At 39.0% G+C, this 23944-nt stretch overlaps 1 protein-coding gene across 3 annotated transcripts in view; it reads left to right on the top strand.

Moving 5' to 3' along the window:
- The window catches only part of Tor1aip1 (torsin 1A interacting protein 1), a 28026-nt gene extending 26040 nt beyond the window's left edge, over window positions 1-1986 (top strand). For all 3 annotated transcript variants that reach the window (XM_090340327.1, XM_090340325.1, XM_090340326.1), the window contains one exon: window positions 1062-1986. In XM_090340327.1, coding sequence (XP_090196453.1) covers window positions 1062-1849 — 788 coding nt within the window. In that variant the 3' untranslated portion in view covers window positions 1850-1986. The remainder of the gene's footprint in view (window positions 1-1061) is intronic.
- The last annotated feature ends 21958 nt before the right edge of the window (window positions 1987-23944 follow it).

The following is a 23944-nucleotide window of genomic DNA, read 5'->3' as shown; positions in this document are numbered from 1 at the left end:
ATTCCTCAGTACTACATAAGCAGAAAAAGCTAGAAATGGTGCTGTGGCTCAATTAGTAAGAGTGCTAGCCTTGATCAAAAGTAGCTCAGGGACAGTGCCCAGGCCCTGCTCAAGCCCCAGGACTTGGATTAAAAAAAAAAAAAAAAAAAAAGTAATGATTCTCATATTTTTTATCTTTAGACCCCTTTATAGTTAATCTTTTTGGGGGGTCATAGGACTTGTATTCGGACTGGGTGCTATCCCTGAGCTCTTCGGCTCAAGGCTACTGCCCAATCCTTGAGCAAAACCCCACTTCCCATTTTCTAGAGGTTAATTGGAGATAAAAATCTCAGGTCCTCAAGACATGAGAAAGGGTTATCAATGTCTGAAGTAATGCACCTTCTATCTGGTGAGTATAATGTAACCCTTCTATTAATTACAATAAAAAAATATATGAAAAAAAAATCTCAGGTCCTTTCATGCCCCGGCTGGCTTTGAACCATGCTCCTCCGATCTCAGCCTCCTGAGTAAATAGGATTACAGGCGTGAGACACCGTGCCTGGCCTTAAATTTAAATCAATTTTTAACTAGTATTGAGAAATATTAAAATCGTTCATATGTATAAGTATATATGGTATTTTGACATATGTATATTAAAAGTTTAAACATCCTGTCTCCTCAGGTATTTTCTCGTACAATGAAAACATTCAAAATTCTTCCTCTGATTTTTAAAAAAAATGTAGTAAAATGCATAGTACATTATCACACCAGAACATTATTTAGGGCCCCCCCTCCTATGCACTACACACCAGAACTTTTTACTCGGGTCTATCTTGTATCTGTTGCTCAACCTTTTCTCACCCATTTTACCCCTACTCTCTCCCATGCCTCTGTTAATCTTTATTCCACTCTCAACTCTGAGAACATAAACAGTTTTAGATGCTGCATCCAAGTGAGGATATCATGTGGTATTTGTCTTTCTGCTCCTGGTTCAGTTCCATTTGTGAGTGAAAATGATAAGTCATTCACGTTTGAATCTAAGAAAATGATATTTATCTATCGTTTCTTTCTTTTGTGAACAGAAGTAGCTGAACAACCACAAAATGAATCTTTTCTCAAGAAATGGTGGTGGTGGCTACTTTGTGTAGTAGCTGTCCTTGCTTTGGTGATATTTCAGTTCATTCATACACCTGAGGTAAAAACTACCGCTGCTCAAGAATTCCAGAACCAGATGAACCAACTTATGACTAAGTATCAAGGTCAAGATGAGAAACTGTGGAAAAGAAGTGTAACGTTCCTGCAAAAACATCTTAACAGCTCCCATCCTCGGCCTCAGCCTGCGATCTTGCTTCTTACAGCTGCCCAAGATGCAGAAGAAGCACTTAAGTGTTTGAGTGAACAAATTGCTGATGCCTATTCTTCCTTCCATAGTGTCCGTGCCATTCGAATTGATGGAACAGGCAAAGCTACTCGGGACAGTGATGCTGTCAAAGAAGAAGTAGATGAGAAACTGAGCAGTGGATTTAAAAACGGCCAGAATGCAGCTGTCGTACACCGCTTTGAGTCACTGCCTGCAGGCTCTGCTCTGATCTTCTACAAATATTGTGACCATGAAAATGCAGCCTTCAAAGATGTAGCCCTAGTCCTAACTGTCTTGTTAGAAGACAAGACTCTTGAAACCAGCCTAGGCCTAAAGGAAATTGAAGAAAAAGTGAGAGATTTCCTCAAAGTCAAGTTCACTGATTCTGGCACACCCAGCTCCTACAATCACATGGACCCAGACAAATTGAATGGGCTCTGGAGCCGAATTTCTCACTTAGTTCTGCCTGTGCAACCTGAAAATGCCCTGAAAAGAGGTATCTGCTTATAAGGGAGAAAAGGAAAGAAAATCATGTCTCAGGTTTTGAGAATTTTTTACACTTTCTAACCACAGACAGAATTCACAGCATTTTTTTTTTTTAAAGAACTAGTTTCTTTTTAAAGAAACTAAATCATTTATTCAACCTAGTTGTCTGTAATGAAAGAATTATTTCTCTGTTTCTGTTAAGAGCTATGTTAAGGGTACTTAGGAGAGTGTAAATTATATACAATCCCATAGAGGATCTATTTTGATTCTGGGCTGAATCATTCTTGCTTTGGTGTAACCAATGGAAAGGATTAAGCTCCTTTCTTATGAATCATCCTTATTTTTTAGATTTTTCATTAGTAAGGCAGTTTCCTCATTGTAACCATAGGTTTTTCTAGTTGTACTTTCTTTTATACCGTTTAAGTATTGTGTTCCTTAGTCAGCTTCTGCCAATAGGAACAAAAGTAATGAAAGGTTATCTCTATTATGTGTTTAGTTTCTACCCCCCCCCTTTGTTTTTGGAGAGTGAAAAGGGGGAAAAGAGAAATTGTGGAATGGGGAAAGAAATGGGAGAAAACTGTCTTCAAGATAAAATATTATAATAACTGAGTGGTGAGTTAGTCAAAATATCTATCTAAACTGTTACCATAGTGAATTCTGTAAGGATCTTTTTGTTTTCCTTTTAAGAAAGTCTTCATCCTTCCGGGGGTCTTAAAGTCTGTCTGTGTTAAGGTTTAATGTATTTCCTGATTTGACTCTTAAAATATTTTCAATTTACTTAGGATATAACCTAAAGTTACTATTTTAAAGGAATACATTCTCAGATTGATAAACAATTTTGTAGTTATCCTGAGCTAATTTTCTACTCAACCACTTCTTACAGTCTTGTTGTTTTGTTTTGTTTTGTTTTGGGGGTATTTTTTTTTTGACACTCCATAACAAATACAAAGACTAACTATGCACATGATAAGTTTCATTGAGTGCCTCAAGCCAAAAAATAGCAAACTTTACCATATAAATAGAGTGTTGACTGTATTTTTGTACTCATAGTATTTTAGTGGCATCTGTAATGAGCCTTTTTGTCTGTTACCTGCTTTGGTTTGCTTTATTCTATGTACTCAGTGATTGAGCACTTGCATAGCATGTATAAGGTTCTGAGTTCAATCCCTAACACTGAAAAAAAAAAACAACTTAAAATTCTGGATCCACTTTGTTTTAATCTTTATTAGTGTTTATAGACATTTGAATGATAATACTGTTTTAGAGTATTAGAGCCAGTCATTCACTTCATAAATTTCCCTCTGAGGGTCTTAGAACTAATGGTAGAAAGTGATCTAATTTCTCACTACTAAAGTTACCGATATTCGTAAATATATGTCTTTTATTGTACCTATCAGAACTCAGATCATCTGAGTTATTTTTAGAGGATTGTAAAACAGTTGTTTTGAAGAAGTTTATTTTGTACATGCATATTATATGGAGAATGAAATGTTCTATTAAATGTTTTGCTGACCTAAATAATTTTAAAGTAATATCTTATATCTTTTAAAAAAAATAAGGTTATAGCAATTGATGTGTAAATGACTTTAGAAACTATTTTAGTAATTTAAATAAATTTACTTTTTGGTTTGTACTCTTGTAAATTTAACAATTTATAACCCTTTTTTTCTTTAATTAGTTCGTTTCCTTTACACTTGAACAATGTTAATATCTAGCTAGGAAAAGTAGGTTAAAGAATGGGAACCATTTACAAGTGCATTGGTTAGAATGGTATACTTTTTTTTTCCTCTCATGCATTTATAAAGATGATATAGAGGGTTTGTAGTTACATAGGTCACGTTAAGAGTATATTTCCTTTTGTACAATGTCATCCCTTCTTGTACTATCTTCTAGTTTTTTCTTTCCATCCCTACCTACAAGTTGTATAGTTCATTCTAAACATAGTGTCTAGTAAGTACAATTGCTTTAGAATTATCTTTCAAGTAGCATTATTATAGGCATTTATGACTTTTTTTTTTTTCTTTTTGGTCTGTCATGTGGCTTGAACTCTGGCCCTGGGCACTGTCCCTCAACATTTCAGCTCAAGGCTACCACCCTGCCCCAGGACCTGGGCATTGTCCCTGATCTCTTCACCTCAAGGGTACCAGCCTACCCTTGAGCCACAGCACCACTTCCAGTTTTCTAGGGTTAATTGGAAATAAGAGTCTCACAGACTTGAGAGCCTGGCTGGCTTTGAACCTTGATCCTTAGATCTCAGCCTCCTGAGTAGCTAGGATTACAGGCATGAGCCACTCCAGCTCTTTTCCAGCTTTTTGATAAGAGTATCACAGACTTTCCTGCCCAGACTAGCTTCAAACTTTGATCCTCAAATATCAGAGCCTCCTAAGTAGCTAAGATTATAGCCATAAACTATAGGCACCTAGCCCTAAAAATCTTTTTAGATTTTTTTTTTTTTTTTTGCCCTGGGCCTTGAATTCAGGGCTTGGGCACTGTCTGGGCTTTCTCAAGGCTAAAGCTCTACCACTTAAGCCACAACACCACTTCTATCTTTTCTATGTATATGGTACCAAAGAATTGAACCAGCGTCTTCGTACATGCTAGGCAAGCACTCTACCACTAGGCCAAACTTCTGGCTCTTGATTTTTTAATCCTACTTTCACATGAAATGTTAATATTATGTATACACTTTTTTTTTTGGTCTGGGCCCTGAACTCAGGGCCTACACACTGTCCTTGGGCTTTCTCAAGGCTAGAGCTCTTCCTTGAGCTACAACACCACTTTCAGCTTTTTTCTGTGTATGTGGCACCAAGGAATCAAACCCAGGGCTTCATGCATGCTGGGCAAGCACTCTACCACTAGGCCAAACTACCAGACCCATGTATACACTTTATACATGGCATACATTTATGGACTGTATATATTATTATTTTTTTTTTTTTGCCAGTCCTGGGGCTTGAACTCGGCCTGGGTACTGTCCTTGGACACTTTTTGCTCAAGGCTAGCGCTCTTCCACTTGAGCCACAGCACCACTTGTGCATGCTAGGCTAGCACTTAGGTTACACTCCCAGCCCTGGACTGTATATTTTTCTGCATATATATGTTAGCAAGAAAAATTATATAAATATATATATATATCCAATGAACCAATTTTCACTCCCATTGGGAATGAATGCTCAAGAATGTATATGTTAGAGGGATGTAATTCCATGGTATAGCGCTTAGCTATGATGCACAGGGCCCTGGACTACTTCAATCCACAGAATCTAAATGCTAATAATAGTATTTGATAGGTATGGTGACCAGACTGGTAATCTTAGGACTCAGGAGGCTGAGGGCCAGCCTGAGCTGTATAGCAAGACTCTGTCTCAAAAAGCTAGAGACTAGAGATGTAACTCAGTGACAAAATACTCAGTAGCATGTACAAGGCTCAGGGTTCAAACTGCAGCATTACAAAAAAAAAAATCTACATTTAAATAGTTACTCCCTTAAAGTGTTCTATTCATGTTTTATAATCCTTTTAGAAGGGAAAACTTAGTAAGTCATCAATCTGGAAAGATAAATTAGCCCCTGCATTGTAACAGCAGTGATAAAGGAAATACTGCAGTTACTCTTAACAGTTTTAATATTTGTATAAACTTGATTTGCTTCTATACTTCAATGACTTTCTCATGCTATCTTTTAAGTTTTCTAAACCCTAAAACCTTAAAAATTGGAAATGAACATTTTTACTGAAGGTAATTGTGACAAAATGAAAAGCTTACATATTTCATACATTGATGTCTTTTTTAAACTTTTTTTTCTTTATTTGTTCATTTCTTGCATGCCAGGCAAGCACTCTACCATTAGACCATATTCCCGGCCCTCTATTTACTCCTAAGGCCTTAATTTTTTTTAGGCAAAAGTTAAGTGAAATCCCTAAATTTCCCTAAACAGTGAGCCTTTTATGATCACAAAAAACGAAAACAAAACAACAAAAAAGAACCCATGAAGTGCAAGTTGCTGGGTTAAATGACTTAGAGTTTGGAAAAATGAGTCACAAGAGACAGCACTACACAAGAGTCAAGCACCTGGGCAGACGTTGAACTGAGATCCTCAGATCTCATCCTCCTGAGTAGCTAGGTGTTAGCTAGCAGTACCTCGCTCTAAATATTGTTAAACTGATAAACTGTCTAGATCTCTCCTTTGTGGACCTCATTTATCCTATATTATACTTGCCATGGCATTGGCACATGCCTACTGCCATATGCAGAAAAGGGTTTTATTAATAATGGTAAATACTTGTAGAGCTGGATACCAGTGGTACATACCTATAGTCCTAGCTATTCAGAAGGCTGAGGTAAGAGAATTTCGTAAGCCCAAGAGGTCAACACAAGCCTGGACAATAATATATAAAATTTTGTCTCCTTAAAAATATTTATGTGGCTGGAGTTTGGCCTAGTGGTAGAGTGCTTGCCTAGCACACACAAAGACCTGGGTTCGATTCCTCAGTACCACATGCTTAGAAAAAAGCCGGAAGTGGTGCTAAAGCTCAAGTGGTAGAGCTCTAACCTTGAGAAAGTCCAAGAACAGTGCCCTGACCTCAAGCCCAGGACTGGAAAAAAAAAAAAAAAACCTTGTATTGAAATTAAAAAGTGAATTGCACCCATCCCTTGATCCACCCCCCCATTATCCTTGGGTCTAAAAACTTAACTGTTTCATTCTGAGACCAATACAAAGGCCATGCTGGACGCCAGTTACTCATGCCTTGCTAGCTACTTGGGAAGCTCACAATGGAAAAAAAAAATTAGTTTGAAGCCAACACAGTCAGAAATACTTGTGAGACCTCAGTTCAGAGCTGGACACAGTGAGGACATGCTCATTATCTTAAGTTACCTGAGAGGCTAAGATTGAGAGGAATGCAGTTTGAAGCAAGCCTGGGCAGAAAAGTTGACCACTCAAATCTCAATGGAGGGAAGCTAGATGAGGTGGTAAGCATCTGTAACCCAGCCTAAAATTGGTGGTACAGACCAGGCACCTAATGAGCAGGAAATAAGACCATATCTCAGAAAGAACCATCAAAGAACTAAGTTGGTGGCTAAGCAATAGTGTGAGGCTCATGTTCAACCCCCATACTGGTGGGGAAAAATAAAGGCCAATCTAAATGCTGGAGGCAGTTGTCTAGTGAGGTTAAGGAGAAAGTGGACATCAGTGGGCATCAAAGGAAGAAGAGGAGGAGGAAAGTTATTCAACTTATTCCTTCATGTAGAAACTCTAAAAGGAGGGGGAGGGGAAAAATACGCATCAACACAATCACAACACAATGAAAGCTATATACAAAAATGCCAGCACCATACTGCATGAGGGGAAAGCTGAAATTATTTTCTTTTAAATCAGGAACAAGACAAGAATGTCCACTTCCACGACCCTTGTTGATACTAAAGGTCTTAGCCAGAGCAATAATGTAAGAAAAAGATATCCAAAAAAGGAAAGGAGTTCAAGTTATCCCTGTTTTGAAAGAATATGAAGTAGTATATATACTAACATAGTATATATAATATACAGTATATATATTATTCATATTCATGCATAAATGTGTATATATAAGATATTGTATATATGCATTATATATATATATATTACACAAAATCAATTCAACTGACTTTCAGAATACAAAATCAACATATAAGCCAGGTGCTGATGGCTCATGCCTGTAATCTTAGCTACTCAAGAGACTAAAAGCTAAGGATCTTGATTCTGGTATTTCCAATAAACTCAGAAAAATCCAGAAAGAGGGCTGTGGCTCAAGTAAGTGACAGAGTGCTAACCTTGAGCAAAAGAAACTTAGGGGGGCGGGAGCATGACTCATGGTAGTGTGTTTACCTAGCATAAAAGAGTCCCTGGGTTTGATTCCTTGGTACCTCATACACAGAAAAGCCAGAAGTAATGGTGTGACTCGTGGTAGAGCACTAGTCTTGAGAAAGCCCAAGGGCAGTGCCTAGGCCCTTAGTGTAAGCCCCAAGACTGGCAAAAAACAAAAAAAGCCTCAGGGATAGTGCCCAGGCCCTGAGTTCTAGCCCCAGGACCAGCACAAAAGAAAAAGAAATCAACTTGTAAAAATTATTGTACTCTATAGAGTAAATTGTTGCTAATTGTTGAGTGGTAGTACTGAGGTTTGCACTCCCAGCCTTGTGTTCTCCTTTGCCTTTTCCCCTGATAGTTAGTACTCTACCACTTGAGTCACGCCTGTACTTCTGGATTTTTGCAGTTTAAAGATGAGTCTCTTGAGTCAGGCGGAGTGGCTCACGTCTGTAATCCTAGCTACTCAGGAGGCTGAGATCACAGTTCAAAGCCAGCCCAGGCACTAACTCTTATCTCCAATTAGCTTCTAGAAAACCAGAAGTTGCACTGTGGCTATACGGGTAGGGCAGTAGCCTTGAGCTGAAGAGCTCAGGGACAGTGACCAGGCCCAGAGTTCAAGGGCCTACAACAAAAACAACAAAAGTCTCTTGGATTTGTTTGTGTGCACTAGCTTCCAACCTCAGTTCTCAGATATCAACCTCCTGAGTAGTTAAATTGTACTTGTGAGCCACCAGTATGTGGCAGTGGTTGCTAATCTACAGTGATCAATTATTATGTGCTAGGCACATAGTAAATGATTACTATAGTAAATAATCATGAAGACTTCCATTCTGAAGTAGATACCACCACCATCTGCTTGAAGAAGAGGAAAGACAGAAAACATAAGAACTGTAGAGCTAGTTTGCACTCAGATAATCTAATTCCAGAACTCATTTTTTTCAGAACTCATATTCATAACCATCATTCCACTTGTTCCCCATCATAGTACTACTTCAGGAGCAAAAAAATATTAAGCCATGTTTTATAAACCATAAGCATAGAATGGAGGAAATATTTAGGAAACAGAATCTGACCCTTGGATCATTGGAATATCTGATGGAATTTATACCTCTCTGTGGTGATAAAAACCTAACAATATTGTTTGAAATTATGGTAGAAAGAATGTCTTTCTAATTTAAAAAAAAAAAAGGATATGTTTTTGTTTGATTTTTGCCATCCTCAGGGCCTGGGCACTGTCCTTGGACATGTTTTGCTCAAGGCTAGTGCGACAGCACCACTTCTGGCTTTTTCCGTGTATGTGGTACTGAGGAATGGAACCCAGGGCTTCGTGAATGTGAGGCACGCACTCTACCACTAGGCCACACTTCCAGCCTGTTATGTTTTGAATGATCTAATTTAATTATAGTTGTATGCAGTGATACTTAATCTCTGTCGATGCTGGTCTTAAAAAATTGGCCAAGATTGAAGTAGTTGAAAACACTGCGAAGTACTTTGATATCTCTGATTGGTCTTGATTTCTTGTAATCCATGATCTGCCAACATTCAATGGATGTTAAGCTGTGTTTACAGACTGTATTACTTGCTGCTTGAAACAAAAATAACACCTAAATAGACAAATTCCAGTGAAATTTTTTCCATTTTATTTAGAATCTTGTCTAAGTAGAATCATATTTTCAGTTACTAACTCGTGGAGTCCAAAGATCAAAGGTGTCCCTCTGAAATATTTTTATGGGTTTTGGATAAGCATGGTAACAGACACAGAGGGGAACCCCTAAAAGCGGTGCTTTTGCTCTTGAAACAGCCAACTTCCTCACTCTGAGTTTACCTCTGTTCTGTCATTGAATCAGCAGTTCTATTTTTTAGTCATCTGGTTATTCCCACGATGCTCCTTTGACCTTTGTCTCCTTTCCCAAGGAGATACACATATATTAGCTAGTTGGACGATAGGGTAAGCTCAGATTCAGTTCTAAGCAACTAATCCTTTGTCCTGATCTGTTATCTTTTTCTATTAGAAAAGGACACAAACATCAAAATGTATAGCAGCCTCAACATCTGTCTTAAATCTGAAAGTGTACAAGGAGGAACATAAGCATATATGTACAAATTATGCGGGGGGGGACCACAAATAAGCAAGAGGAATGAATGAATAGGGGTGATACTGTATAATTCTCTTATGCTATAGCCACTCCCATAATTAATAAAGTTTATTTGTTCCAAATCTTCAGTGTGGGGCCAGGAACATAGCCTAGTGGTAGAGGGCTCACCTTGCATGCACGAAGCCCTGGGTTCAATTCCTTGGTACCACATACATAGAAAAAAAGCTGGAAGTGGTCAGGCCTGGTGGCTCACACCTGTAATCCTAGCTACTCAGGAGGCTGAGATCTGAGGATCAAGGTTCAAAGCCAGCCCGGGCACAAAAGGACCTGAGACTCTTCTTCAATTAACCACTAGAAAATGGGAAGTGGGGCTGGCTCAAGGGTAGAGCAGTAGCCTTGAACTGAAGAGCTCAGGGACAGTGCCTAGGCTAAGTTCAAGCCCCATTACACACACACACACACACACACACACACACACACACACACACACACACATACACACACACACAAGCTGGAAGTGATGCTGTGCCTCAAGTGGCAGAGCACTGGCCTTGAGCAAAAAGTGCCCAAAGACAGTGTCCAGGCCCTGAGTTCAAGCCCCATGACTGACAAAAAAAATCTTCAATGTAAGAGAATTTAAACACACAAAGTCAAGTTTAATAATTTCAAGGTATCACTTAGCCTCAAAAGAACACAAACAACACAATGAAAATACATAATGAGTATAAATAGAAATAAGGCAAAGAGTAATTTGAGGAAATGTTCACAAATAGGTACTAGCCTAACCAGCAAGCCTAGTAAAGTCCATTTCTCAGACAGTATGAGGTCATTCTTTAGATAGCAAAATACTTCTGGCGCCTTTCATCTAAGGTTCTCCCAGTGCTTTGCTGACATTATCTAGTAGCAAATATTATTACTTCCATTTTATAGGTGGAGGAACTAAGATAGCAAGAGATTAAATAACTTGCTTAGCCATGCACAATGAGTTAGTGATGGAATTAGAAATGTATTCCAGGTATTACTCTTCTAGGTCAGCTTTCTAGATACCAACAGACATTTATTTAACAGCATGTATTTTTTATTAAATGTACTTTTAAAGTGATTATCTTCTGTAAACAATGAAATGCTTTTTGTTGTAAGGTCACGAAGATTTTCTTGGTGGTTTTGCTTCTTTTTTTATTTTTGTGCCTGTCTTGGGGCTTGAACTGACGGCATGGGCACTGTCCCTGAGTCTTTGTGCTCAAGGCTCCTGCTCTACCACTTTGAGCAACAGGTCTACTTCCATCCTCCTACTAATTAATTAGAGATAAGAATTTCCCATACTTTCTTGCCTATACTGGCATTGAACCATAATCCTCAGATGTCAGCTTTCTGAGGCGTGAGTCAACATTGCCCAGCTCATGGAAATCTTTTGAGGAAGAAATTGAAGAAGTGATTTTAAAAATCAAACAAAACAAAACAAAACAAAAAAACCCTTCGCTTTAGGGACTGGGAATGCAGCTTAGTGGTAGAGTGCTTGCCTAACGTGCATGAAGCCCTGGGTTTGATTCCTCAGTACCATAAATAGAAAATGCTGGAAATGATTGTCCTGAAACAAGGGCATACTAAATCCACTAGCACAACGATGTTCATTGTAGCACTATTTACCATAGCAAAGATATGGAACCAACCCAGATGTGCCTCAGTTGATGAGTGGATCAACAAGATGTGGTATTTGTACACAATGGAAATCTATGCTGCTGTTAGAAAGAATGACATCGCCCTATTTGTTAGGAAATGGAAAGACTTAGAAAAAAAATCATATTAAGTGAAGTAAGCCAGACTCAAAGGAACATAGGCTCAATGGTTTCCCTTATTTGTCATAATCAGTAGAAAACTTGGGTTCTCCTAACAGAGATTTGCAATAGAGCAAAACCTAGATACTTAAGGCCATATAGTATGACGCTAAATGAAAGGACCTCTAGGATATAGAAACAAAAGCCATATAATGAGTGATGGTTGTCCTTAATGTACTATGTTATCTCTCATCTCTTTTGCTGTCCCTTGGTTATCTCATATTGTTACAGTATCTCACTTTGTTATCTGATATATTTGTATTTGGTTATTTGAGGGAAGGGGGGAAAAGAAGATGAGGGTGGGGATGCGGGGAGGGAAATGGGGACCAAGACATGAGAAAGGGTATCAATGTTTGTGAAGTAATGCACCTTCTATCTGGTGAATATAATGTAACCCTTCTATTACAATAAAAATATATGAAAAAAAAGAAAATACTGAAAATGGCTCTGTGGCTCAAGTGGTAGAGTGCTAGTCTTGAGCAAAAGAAACTTGGGGACAGAACCTGGGCCCTGAGATCAAGCCCCAGGAATGGCCAGAAAAAAAAAGATAAAAGAAAAATTCATTTTAGAAGCAGGTGCTGGTGGGTCACAGCTACAATCCCAGCTACTCAGGAGGCTGAGATCTGACAATTACAGAAGCCAGCCACAAAGGAAAGTGTGTGATACTTTTTTTTTTTTTTGCCAGTGCCAGGGATTTAACTCAGGGCCTGAGTACTGTCCTTGGGCTTTCTCAAGGCGTAGTGCTCTACACTTGAGCCACAGCACCACTTCTGGCTTTTTCTATGTTTGTGGCACCAAGGAATCAAACCCAGGTCTTCGTGCATGCTAGGCAAGCACTCTTAACTTAACCACTAGGCCAAACTCCTGGCCCTGTGAGACTTTTAACTCCCATAAAGTACTCAGAAAAAGGTGAAGTGGTGCTGTAGCTCAGAGAACTAGCTTTAAGCTTAAGAGCTCTCGAATATAGAGCCTAGGCCCAGAGTTCAAGCCCCAGGACTGGCAAGCAAAAAAAAAAAAAAAAAAGACATAATTGTAATGGAATGTAAGCTATAACCACATCTCAAAATAGAAATTTAATACATTTCTCCTTCATTTTGACCTGAGCGCAGGGTTAAAGACGTTAAAAGATCAAGTTAATTTAGTGCAGAGAGTTGTACATAAACATCCATAGATCTCACACCATGTTCCTTATCATTTCTGGGGCCAACAATGTCCTTATCATTTCTGGCTTAGATTGTCTGGAGAAAGTAGGACCAATGAAATAGTTTCTTACTCAGTCACTCATATGCTTTTTATGGACTCAAGAGAAATCCACATCCCAGGGTTCGTCTAATGAGATCTAGCTGTGTTGTATAGATGGACTGGTAGAATACAATAGTAGTGGATCTGAAGTCAAAACAGAGAGGCTCAAATCCCAGGTTGACTATGTGTAAGTACTTGGTGAAGTACTTACTTCCAAGTTTCAGTTCTTTCATCTGTCAGAGGAAGCAATGATCGTAAGATGTCCCCAATGTTCATAAGAATTTAACATGACCAAAAAAAAAAAAAAAGAATTTAACATGACAGCCAGATATTGGTGACTCACACCTATTATCCTAATTATTCAGGAGGCTGAAATCTAAATTTTGAGGTGATTAGAGGTTGCACAAATATTCATTATATATTTTGTACAAGATATATGCACACTATAATATATATCATAATGAAATTAGTACATACATGCTAAATAAGTTGTCAATATGTTAGTTTGTGCAAATTTCTCTATTCATGTATTTATATATTTAGCTACCCTTCACCATCACTCTATTTTCAGCTGCCTTTTTTCCATGAGCCTTCTGTTAAAGCAGTAGGGTTTGTTACCAAATGTTCACATGTTCTCATTCCCTGTGCAACAGGTGGAGAGTACCCAGTCCTGGGATTCCAGGAGTGCTTTGAAGTGGTTGACAGGCTTCATTAAAACTTGTGGGTTTCTTCTAGGCTGGCAGCGCCCCAGCTGCCTTTTTCTATTTTTGGAAGGGCTACAGAAAATCTGTCAAAAGTTTTAAAGCTTTCCAGTGCCTATAAGTAGAGTAGCTCATTGCAAAGGAGAGTGGTTTGGTTACATATAATGTGCTCCCATATATCCTTTGGCCTGGTTTCCTTGCAGCTGTTCTACTATATAGGATGTTCCACGGAAACTTCTGTTGTATTAAAACACAGAGCAACATTGAAACAGAAATTCTTCTCTTCCTTTTAAGAGTAGTCCAAGCAAAGAGACTGCCATTGTATAGTTAAATGGATTAGTATGTCTCTTAACTCACTATTTGATGGGAATCCCAACAGGAAAAAGATTAAAGAAACTATTTAACATTAAAGAAGCTAATCTTTGAAGATTCAATTCATACATATTAAATATAGAAAAACAAAGCTTAAGTTAAATATAGGAAAAAATAATGTTATTTTGTTCTTATCTCCCTTTGGATAAAGTAGGAAAGACTTGGTGCTTAGATTTAAATATGATGATTGTCTCATTTACAAATCTTGAGGAAATCAAGAAATAAAAGCAAATCATAGTTGTAAATTTTTTTTTTTTGCCAGTCCTGGGCTTGAGTTCAGGGCCTGAGCACTGTCCTTGGACTTTCTCAAGGCTAGAGCTCTACCACTTGAGCCTCAGCACCACTTCCAGCTTTTTTCTATGTATGTGGTACCGAGGAATCGAACCCAGGTCTTCGTGCATGCTAGGCAAGCACTCTACCACTAGGCCAAACTCCCGGCCCCAGATGTAAATTTTTTAAATGGCCTCAATCTAATTTATATCTTCTTATCTACAAGGGCTTACCATTTTTATATATTAACTATTTTTTGCATGTACATGGAATTATTTTGTTTTCTAATTCATCCCTGTTTTGTTTTTATTGTAATTATTAGAAGGATTACATTATATTCACCAGATAGAAGGTGCATTACTTCACAAACATTGATACCCCTTCTCATGTTTTTGTCCCCATTTTCCTCCCCCTCCCCCTCCCCTCATCTTGTTTTCCCCCCTTCCCTATCCTGTTTTTTTTTATTTCTATACACATCAGACTAAAAATTACCTTTTGTCCCCACTCAAGAATACTTTGTTTAAACAGTATTTTCAGATATACTTGTTTATAATGCTTGAGAAGTGATACAACAAATGAACTTATGATTCTAAATCTCTATTTTATAAAAGTCAGTCTTTTATTGTATAAAGCTCTGGTATGCTTTTGTCTTTACTAGGAATAAAGGAGAAAGAAACTATCTTCAATGCCTGGCTCTCTTCCAAGAGCATCGTAGTGGTCCTCTTAAGGGATTAGTCACCCTAAGTGAGAAGTGAATTTGAAGCAACATTCTAGCCAATTCAATCACCAACTGCTACTTTGATCTGAACAACTAGATATTTACAGAGTGGACTTTGTTCTGCTTTGGATTTCCAACTATTTCCTCCTAGTATATGTCACTGATAGACCAAAGGAATCCATCTATCTATCTAACAAATCTTCATTAGTTGATCGCTAAATGCATAGCCATGTGCTACATGTTTATGTTTTGTTTTTAGTTGTGAGGAGTTAACTCTGTAGGGCTGGGAATGTAGCTCAGTGGCAGAGCACTTACAATGCTTAAAGCCCTAGATTCTATCTCCAGCAACAAACAACAGACACACACACACACACACACACACACACTCACACTTGTTGAAATATCTTTATCCTTTTCATATTAACTTTACACAGTATAAGATATAGCTTTCAAATCCTACAGACCTTCTTCAATTACTATAAAATATCTTAGAAAACAGTGATGGGAGAATATCTAAGTGCTACCACTTAACTGTAGTTCCATTGAATCATCAAGTCATGTTCTATTCCTCAAGAAAAGATTTATACTTTAGGGCCAGGAGTTTGGCCTAGTGGTAGAGTGCTCGCCTAGCATGCAGGAAGCCCTGGGTTTAATTCCCCAGAACTACACATACAGAAAAAGCCAGAAGTGGCACTGTGGCTCAAGTGGCAGAGTGTCCAAGTACAGTGCCCAGGCATTGAGTTCAAGCCCTAGAACTGGAAAAAAAAGAAAAGATTTATACTTTAAATCTCTGTTCATACTAGACTGATGGAGTCCTAGGGCAGGTAACTGTGAGTAGAAGATACAGAACTGTACATTAGATTAATAATACCCTACTATTAAAAATGCAGATTTTTAGCCCTTATAAATCCTGTAATTTTATCATAAGCATTTCATTCTTAGTAATTTGTGCAAAATCAATTTTAAGTGATAAATAGTTGCTGAAGTGGGGATTTGAAGAGTATAGTCTTTTATCTAGTACGAAGTCAAGGTCAATTTGTTTTCATTGGTATTACTTTTTTTTCTCTTTTTTGGGGGATAACTGGAGACCTTGGGCTTATTAGGAAGGCCCTGTTCCATGTAAGCCACAGCCCCTAGAATTTTTTTTCATTTCACGTAGGAGCTTATGGTTTTCTATATGGCAATTGTCAGATTGTGATCCACCTATGTATATCTCCCACATAGCTAGGTGCACAGACATGCATCATTGTTCCAAGGTTATTAATTGAGCTAGGTCTCACTAATATTTTACCTGGGATGGCTTTGAACCAAGATCTTGACCTCATTTTGTTTTGGGTTTTGTTATTTGCTTCTTGGTGAGGACTGGAGTTTGAACTCAAGGCCTCAGGCTTGCTGGGCAGGCACTATACTACTTTACTTACATTCCCATTTACCTGAGCTGGTTTAATAGAGCCGTTTGATTACCATTTATTTTCTTCTAGTCTGTGACTTTCTGTAATGTTCAGGTAACTTCCCATTTAAGAAAAATGAGATTCTGAGTTACTGATGAGTTCAATTCCTAAATTTCTTTTACTATGAGGTAGACATTGTTGTTTTATTGGTATCTGTGACTGTGAGTGATTATGTTCTTAGACTATAAGATACATTCTATGTTGTGGTTTTGTCTGGAACTATCTGACCAGCAGTAGGCCTGTCATTACCCTACCATAGATGGAATCTCAAAATCACAAGGTCATTTTTCCCAGTTGAATCATGGCCTCAGAACTGAGTGGCACCCAGCTCAAGACAAGCACAATGTTGTTGAGAGAGATTTTTATCTGGAGATTTGTCCAGTGGAAAACAGAGTCGGTCAGTTTGGTGCTTTCTAACCAAAGGCAAATTCTTGCCATGTGCTTTCTTCTTAGGCTGTAGGGGCTGTCTAAACAAATGGAGGGAAGCCCACTACTAAAGTAAGGTGTCCTACTTTATTCTGTTAACACGTAACTAATCTGCATGGGTTAGTTTATTCAGATATTAAAATAACTGCACATTGGTTACTTCCATTCCTTTGTTTCTTGGTTTTCAAGATCTAACAATTAAGGAGATTACACCCAGACCTACAGGCTGTCTGTGATTCTGGCTGATTGACTCCCAGCCTTACTGCTGGTTTTATTTCAGTATCTCTCCAGTCTAAGACAAAAGTAAATAAACTAATGCATTAGCAAATAAACAACTATGGTTTACAGATACAGCATGAGGCGAACTGCACAATTAGGTATCCTGACATTTAGTGGCATAAAATCACAATGTTTGGGCTGGGAGTTTGGTCGAGTGGTAGAGTGCTTGCCTAGCATGCACGAAGACCTGGGTTCAATTCCTCAGTACCACATGCATAGAAAAAAGCCAAAAGGGGTGCTGTGGCTCAAGTGGTAGAGCTCTAGCCTTGAAAAAACCCAAGGACAACGCTCAGGCCCTGAGCCCATGCCCAGGACAGGCAAAAAAAAAAAAATGTTTAAGCATCCAGGGTAAGTTGTGGGAAAGTGAAGAAAGGAGTGACATTGTCCAAAAAAAGAAAAGAAAAGAAAAAAGAAAGAAAAAGAAAAAGTAATGTGTGTATTACCTGACTTATGTAATGGTAACCCCTCTGTTCAATAATAAAATGATATTTTAAAGAGTCGGTAGCGCTCACCTGTACTTCCTTCTCTCTCTTCTACCCTTTTCCTCTCCCCAACTCCCAGCCTCGGTTCTGGGAGTTTATTGGTTATCCCAGGCCTAGAAGAGGGCTTTGGGTCTCTGGCTTGGGACTGGGACCACGGGACAAGGTGGAGCAGTAGGGACTTGACCCTGGGAGTCCTGGAACTGTTTGATGGCAGGTAGGTAACCATGGCTGGCGGTGATCTTGGTCTTCACGATGTGGGTGGGGGGACACCTTTTACGCTCCATCTCCATTGCCCTGGGTAAGGCGCGGTGGTCAAGTCTCAGTACTCTGGGGAGCTGTTGTGTGTGCCCCTGCTCCCTGCCGGAATCATAGCGCAGCCAGAAGCCCAAGTCCTGCAGACACCCATCCGCACCTGCGATCGCCCAGAGGACGTCTTCACCTTCTCGAGCTGTGACACCAAGTACCAGAAGCTGGGCTTGGTTACACGGGTTGGGTGCGAATATACCATTCCTGTAGCGGGGAGGCAGGGACCACCTTGAACTCTTAGAACTTTTATTTTTAATTTTGCTAGGCTGGAGTAACTCAGGGCCTGAGCACTATGCTTGGGCTTTCTCAAGACTTAGAGCTCTATCACTTGAACCACAGCACCATTTCCGGCTTTTTCTATGTGTGTGGTACTTAGGAACCGAACCCACGTCTTCATGCATGCTAGGCAAGTACTCTACCACTAGGCTCTACTGGCCTATTTTTATTTTTATTTTTGCCGGTTGTGGAGCTTGAACTCTGGGCCTGGGCACTGTCCCTGAGCTCTTCAGCTCAAGTCTATCGTCCTATCCCTTGAGCCATAACACCACTTCCGATTTTCTAGTGGTTAATTGGAGATAAGAGTCTCTTGGTCTTTTGTATAGGGGCTGGTTTTGAACCTCGATCCTCAGATTTCAGCCTCCTGAGTAGTTAGTATTACAAGCGTGAGCCACCGTGCCTGACTTTTAATTTTTTTTTTTAAAAATAAAAGACCTATTCTTTATTTTGATTTAAAAGTTAGTGCTTTAAAGGCCATGACTCATGTCTCCTGACTCTCCCCAGGTCACCATGGCATCCCCCTCCAACTTTCCCATAAAGTTGATCTGGTATGTATATACATACATGCATACATGCATACATACATATACATGTGTGTATATATAGTTTATATATGCAGTTAATATAGTTTCTTAACATCTGATCATTGATTTCCTTCCACATAGATAAGCTAGTCTTATCAGTTTCTTGTGTATCCTTAGATGTTTCAAACATATATAAGCAAAAACATAACTTCCTCTTTCCTCTGGGCCTCTCACTTTCTAGGCATGCACTCTACATTAAGCCATGACTCCAGACCACTTTCTATTTGAAATTCTTTTTACAACAACACTGACTTTCATAATTTATAATGATTCCAACTTCAGGTCCAACTGTGTTTCATATTCTCCAGTGTCACACTCTCCTTTTATTTTCATATTGTTGGTCATAGGACTTGAACTCTGGGCGTTGTCCCTGAGCATTTCAGCTCAAGGCTGCCTCCCTAGCCCTTGAGCTACATTGCCACTTCTGGTTTTCTGGTGGTTAATTGGAGATGGTAATTTGAACTGCAATCCTCAGATATCAGCCTCCTGAGTAGCTACGATTACAGCATGAACCACCGCACCCGGCCTGTCCTACTCTCTTTTAGAAGTAGAAATATAATTTCTTCTCTCACACATTATCCTCTGCTTTACTACCATGGCTGTTGTCCTTTTTCTGGCCTGAATCCAGCTATTCTCTCACAAATTCTGACATATACATATCAAGCTCTCTAAGCTCTGTCGTGACAGCCCTTATTACGAGTTTGAAATAAGAAAGAAGCAACAAGTGCGTTATTTAAATCTACAATTTATCTTTTTCATAAAGGGGCCCAAGGGGACTCAACAATCACGTACATGATCTCATTTCTTCTCTTAAAATGTGCATCTTAGGATCCCGGCTTGTACCTTACTGCCGTTACGGTACTTTGCCTTTGGAAATAATAAAAATCCATTTCTATTGTAGTCAAATTCAATTACATGCTCTTATTGTCTTTTGGCTTTCTGGATTTAATGTCACATGTTTCTTTGATCAGTATTTCTTGGCTTGTGTATTTAGGCATACATATGAGCACGTGTACATGTGCATACTTATATTTGAAGCATAGCAAAGAATTTCTTTATTGACAAATTTAGTTTTTCCTTAATTCCAGCAGAACACCAGTACCCTAGAAAATTCAAGATGACTTCAAGACTAAGCCAAAATACTGAATCTAGAAAAAGAGATTTGTGTGTGTGGGCGGGGGGGAGGGGAATGGTGGTGGTGGTGATGGTACCAGAGCTTGAACTCATTTGAATTCATGGTTCTCAAGCTTGCTGGTGTTCTTACTCATAGATGGTACTCTATAGCTTGAGCCACCCCTCTAATTCATAAGTAGAAAAAAGAAACCAGCAGCATCAACAGCAGAAGACCTTAACCAATAGACAAATCAATTAACTTGGTGTTGATATGGTTTCTTAGAACAAAAAGTAATATATAACTGGTTGAATTTATTATTGAAAAGGTGGTGCAAAGACTACAGCTAAGATTTGACAATCACACTTGAAATGTCCTTAGGAGTACCTCTAATCATTTTTTGTTTGTTTGTTTGCCAGTTCTCAAGCTTAAACTCACAGCCTGGGCATTGTTTTTGGGCTTTCTCAAGGCTAGCACTCTACAACTTGAGCCACAGCACCACTTCTAGCTTTTCTTCTGTGTATGTGGTACCAAGAAATCAAACCCAGGACTTTGTGCATGTTAGGCAAAGACTCTACCACTAGGCCATGCTCCCAGCACTCTCTAGTCATTCTTTTTTTTTTTTTTTTTTTTTTTGTGGGTCATGGAGCTTGAACCCTGGGCCTGGGTGCTGTCCCTGAGCTCTTCAGCTCTGGGCTACTACCCTATCCTTGAGCCATGGCCCCATTTCCACCTAGTGATTAATTGGAGATAAGTCTCATGTTCTTTAGTGCCCGGGTTGGCTTTGAACCAGGATCTGTAGATCTCTTGAGTAGCTAGGATTATAGTAGTGAGCCACCACACCTGGCTCTAGTCATTCTTGATGCATCATTTTATTCAATGAAGTACAAGGTATGAATGACGTCATCACACATCATAGTTGCGTTTCTACATTCCTCAACTTGCCTAGGAAAGGCAAATATTACATTTTAAGTGTTTACTTAAAATTAAACAAAGATCAATTTAATTAAGCAAATATTAAGTGCTTGGTATTCATAAGTTAGTTTATAAATAAGAGTAGCAAAAATAACCAATATTTTGATCACCTATTATGTATCAGGTACCATTGCTATTAAGTCCTTTAGATGTCTTAATTTTTATTTTTTGCCAGTCCTGGGCTTAAGCTCAGGGCCTGAGCACTGTCCTTGGATTTTTCTCAAGGCTAGAGCTCTACCACTTGAGCCTCAGCACTACTTCCAGCTTTTTCTAAGTATGTGGTACCAAGGAATTGAACCCAGGTCTTTGTGCATGCTAGGCAAGCACTCTACCACTAGGCCAAACTCCCGGCCCCTAGATGTCTTAATTTTTAATTCTTGCATAGCCCTATAACATAAGCACCAATGCATTTCCATTGTAGAAACTGAAGCATTAAGGGCATGATTAATTTGACCAAAGTTATATAGTTGGTCAGTAGTTCATCCAGACTTGAAACCTAGGCTTGTTTGATTCTAAGGTTCATGCTGGAAGTCCATTATGGGGACAAGGAATCATATGTACAGAACTTTCAATAGTAGAATTTGTCTTATGGTAGATGTACAGTATCATGAAGGTCAGAGTGAGAGAGCATCTATGAAGTATGATCAATCATGCAATTTCTTTTTCTGTAATAGCTTTGGGGCTACTATTAAAGAATGTGGCAGAAACTCTGAGCCAGAGTAATATGTGTTCTAGGTTAGAAAACAAAGGCCAAGAGGTGGGTCTGAGTAGATTGTGTCTGAGATCCACCTGGATCCTATGTGAAGTTCCTATTCAATTCCCATTAAGGGAAATTGTATGTCACTCTTTCTTATTGTTAGATTCTTGACGGATGCTACTTCTAATGTTTAGGGCAACCCTTGATTCACAAATAATAAGGTAGAGGTATGTTTTTTCTTGTGTTGATTTAAAAAATTGTTTTAAAGATGAGGAATAGAGGGTTTCATAAATCAAGTTTCATAAATCAAGAAATGAATACATTTCTTTTTGGACAATGTCACCCTTCACAGTTTTTCCCTCCCATGTCCACAAGGTGGAGGTTTTTGAGGGCTCATAAGGCAAGTAAATAGATGGATTCAGGGTTTGAATTAGTCTTCTTGGCATCACATTCTTGTTCCTATTACTTTATTATGCTGCCTTTGAAAAAATGGAAAACAAGTCTGGGGCATATTGAGAAAAGCCCTTGGCTGAGGTGAGAGGCACTTACTTACCTTGGCAGTTAGGGGCCAGGCAGAGACAAAACTCAAGTTAACTTCTGGGAACTGCCATGAACATTTGTGCAGTAGGAATAAAAGTTTAAGTTAGAAGACTGCACAAATGGACAAGAGTGCATATAACAGATTTCCCACGTTATTTACAAACTTAATGATTGTGCAGAAGCAAGCCATTCAGAGGAATATGTAATATCCCTAAACTTTTGAGTCTTTTAGTTATTAGGACGTTTGTGATAGTTTTAACAAAAACACAGAGGAAGAGCTGGCATTTTAAGACTGCACAGAGGGAAATGAAGATGCTGATGACTTCTGTTACTTATGTGAAGATGGGTAACAGCTAATTGGAGATTAAGTTTGTGATCAAGACCCACTTACAAACTGGGCACTGGTGGCTCATGCCTGTAATCCTACTCAGGCTACTCAGGAGATTGAGATCTGAAGATGGAGGTTTGAAGCCAACCTGGGCAGGAAAGTCTGCGAGACTCTTATATCCAATTGATCACCAGAAAACCAGAAGTGGTGCAGTTCAAAGTAGTAGAGCACTAGCCTTGAGCAAAAGAGCACAGGGTCAGCACCCAGGCCTAGAGCTCGAGCCCCATGTCTGGAAAAAATAAATAAAAGACCCAGTTATTCAAAGAAAGTTGATATTAGAGCTGCAACAATTGACAATGTCAGAAAGATCTAACCAGATGTTGGAAGCTCATGTCTGTAGGAATGTGAGATCTGAGGGTTGTGGTTTGAAGCCAGCCTGGGGAAGAAAATTCTTTGTGAGACTCTTATCTCCAATTAACCACTCAAAAACCGGAAGTGGTGCTTTGTCTCACAGTGGTAGAGGGCTGGCCTTGAGCAAAAGAGCTCAGGGACAGTGCCCATAAGTAACATATGTAAACCCATCTTCTTGGGTAGTATGTATGTATGTATCTACCCATGTAGCTAGCTACCTATCTACAATCAGAAGAGCCACCTGTGGTGATATGTGTCAGTAGTCTCACTTATTTGGGAGGTTAAGGTGAGATCTTTGAGCCTAGGAATTGGACCCCATGGTTAGACTCTGTTTTACAAAAAAAAAAATTAGGAGGAAAAAAGATGCCACATTGAACATATATCTCTTCCTTAATATTGGACCAATAGGAAGGATAGCAAACCTACCTACACTGAGCTTCCTAAGATTAATTACTGTCATGAAGTTATGAGTGAATAGTTATACAGCCTTATTTTACTCAAGGCGAACCTCTAGAGTAGAAAAAGTGCATTATGAGGAGTCAAATAGGACACTGATGTGTCTGAAGTATTTGGGAGGTGAAGAAGAGGACAGATCAACAGAGTATACAGAGATGGAGAGTGAGCATAGATTTAGACCAGCTGCAGCTCACACCTTACCAGACATTTTTGGCATGGACTCTGTTGCCCAGATACCATGGGAGTTAAAACACATAAACTGAGATTTTGACTTAAGGAGTCATTAAATCTTATGTTTCCCTTTTATTTTATTTATTATTTTTTTGTTGGTCATGGAGCTTGAACTCAGCCTGGGCGCTGTCCATGAGCTCTTCAGCTCAAGGCTACCACCCTACCCTTGAGTCACAGCCCCTCTTCCCATTTTCTAGAGGTTAATTGGAGCTAAGAGTCTCAGGTCCTTTTGTGCCCGAGCTGGCTTTGAACCTTGATCCTCAGATCTCATCCTCCTAAGTAGCTAGCATTGCAGGTGTGAGCCACTGCACCCGGCTATCTCCCTTTTATTGATGGTACAATATTGGACATATAACAGCTTTTCAGAGACTATTTCTTCTTCTTTTTTTTTAAAGTATAATCAATAAGGTGGTTTCTACAGTCAAGAAAAAAAAGCATAGTAAGATGGAAAACTTAAATTGTACTTTATCCTTATGTTGTTTTCCTTTCTACCA

The sequence above is a fragment of the Megascapheus bottae genome, chromosome 10 (genome assembly GCF_031878675.1).
Source record: "Megascapheus bottae isolate mThoBot1 chromosome 10, mThoBot2.hap1, whole genome shotgun sequence".
Classification (NCBI taxonomy): domain Eukaryota; kingdom Metazoa; phylum Chordata; class Mammalia; order Rodentia; family Geomyidae; genus Megascapheus; species Megascapheus bottae.
Note: the sequence above shows the minus strand (reverse complement) of the source record. Positions and strands in the feature narration are given on the sequence as shown.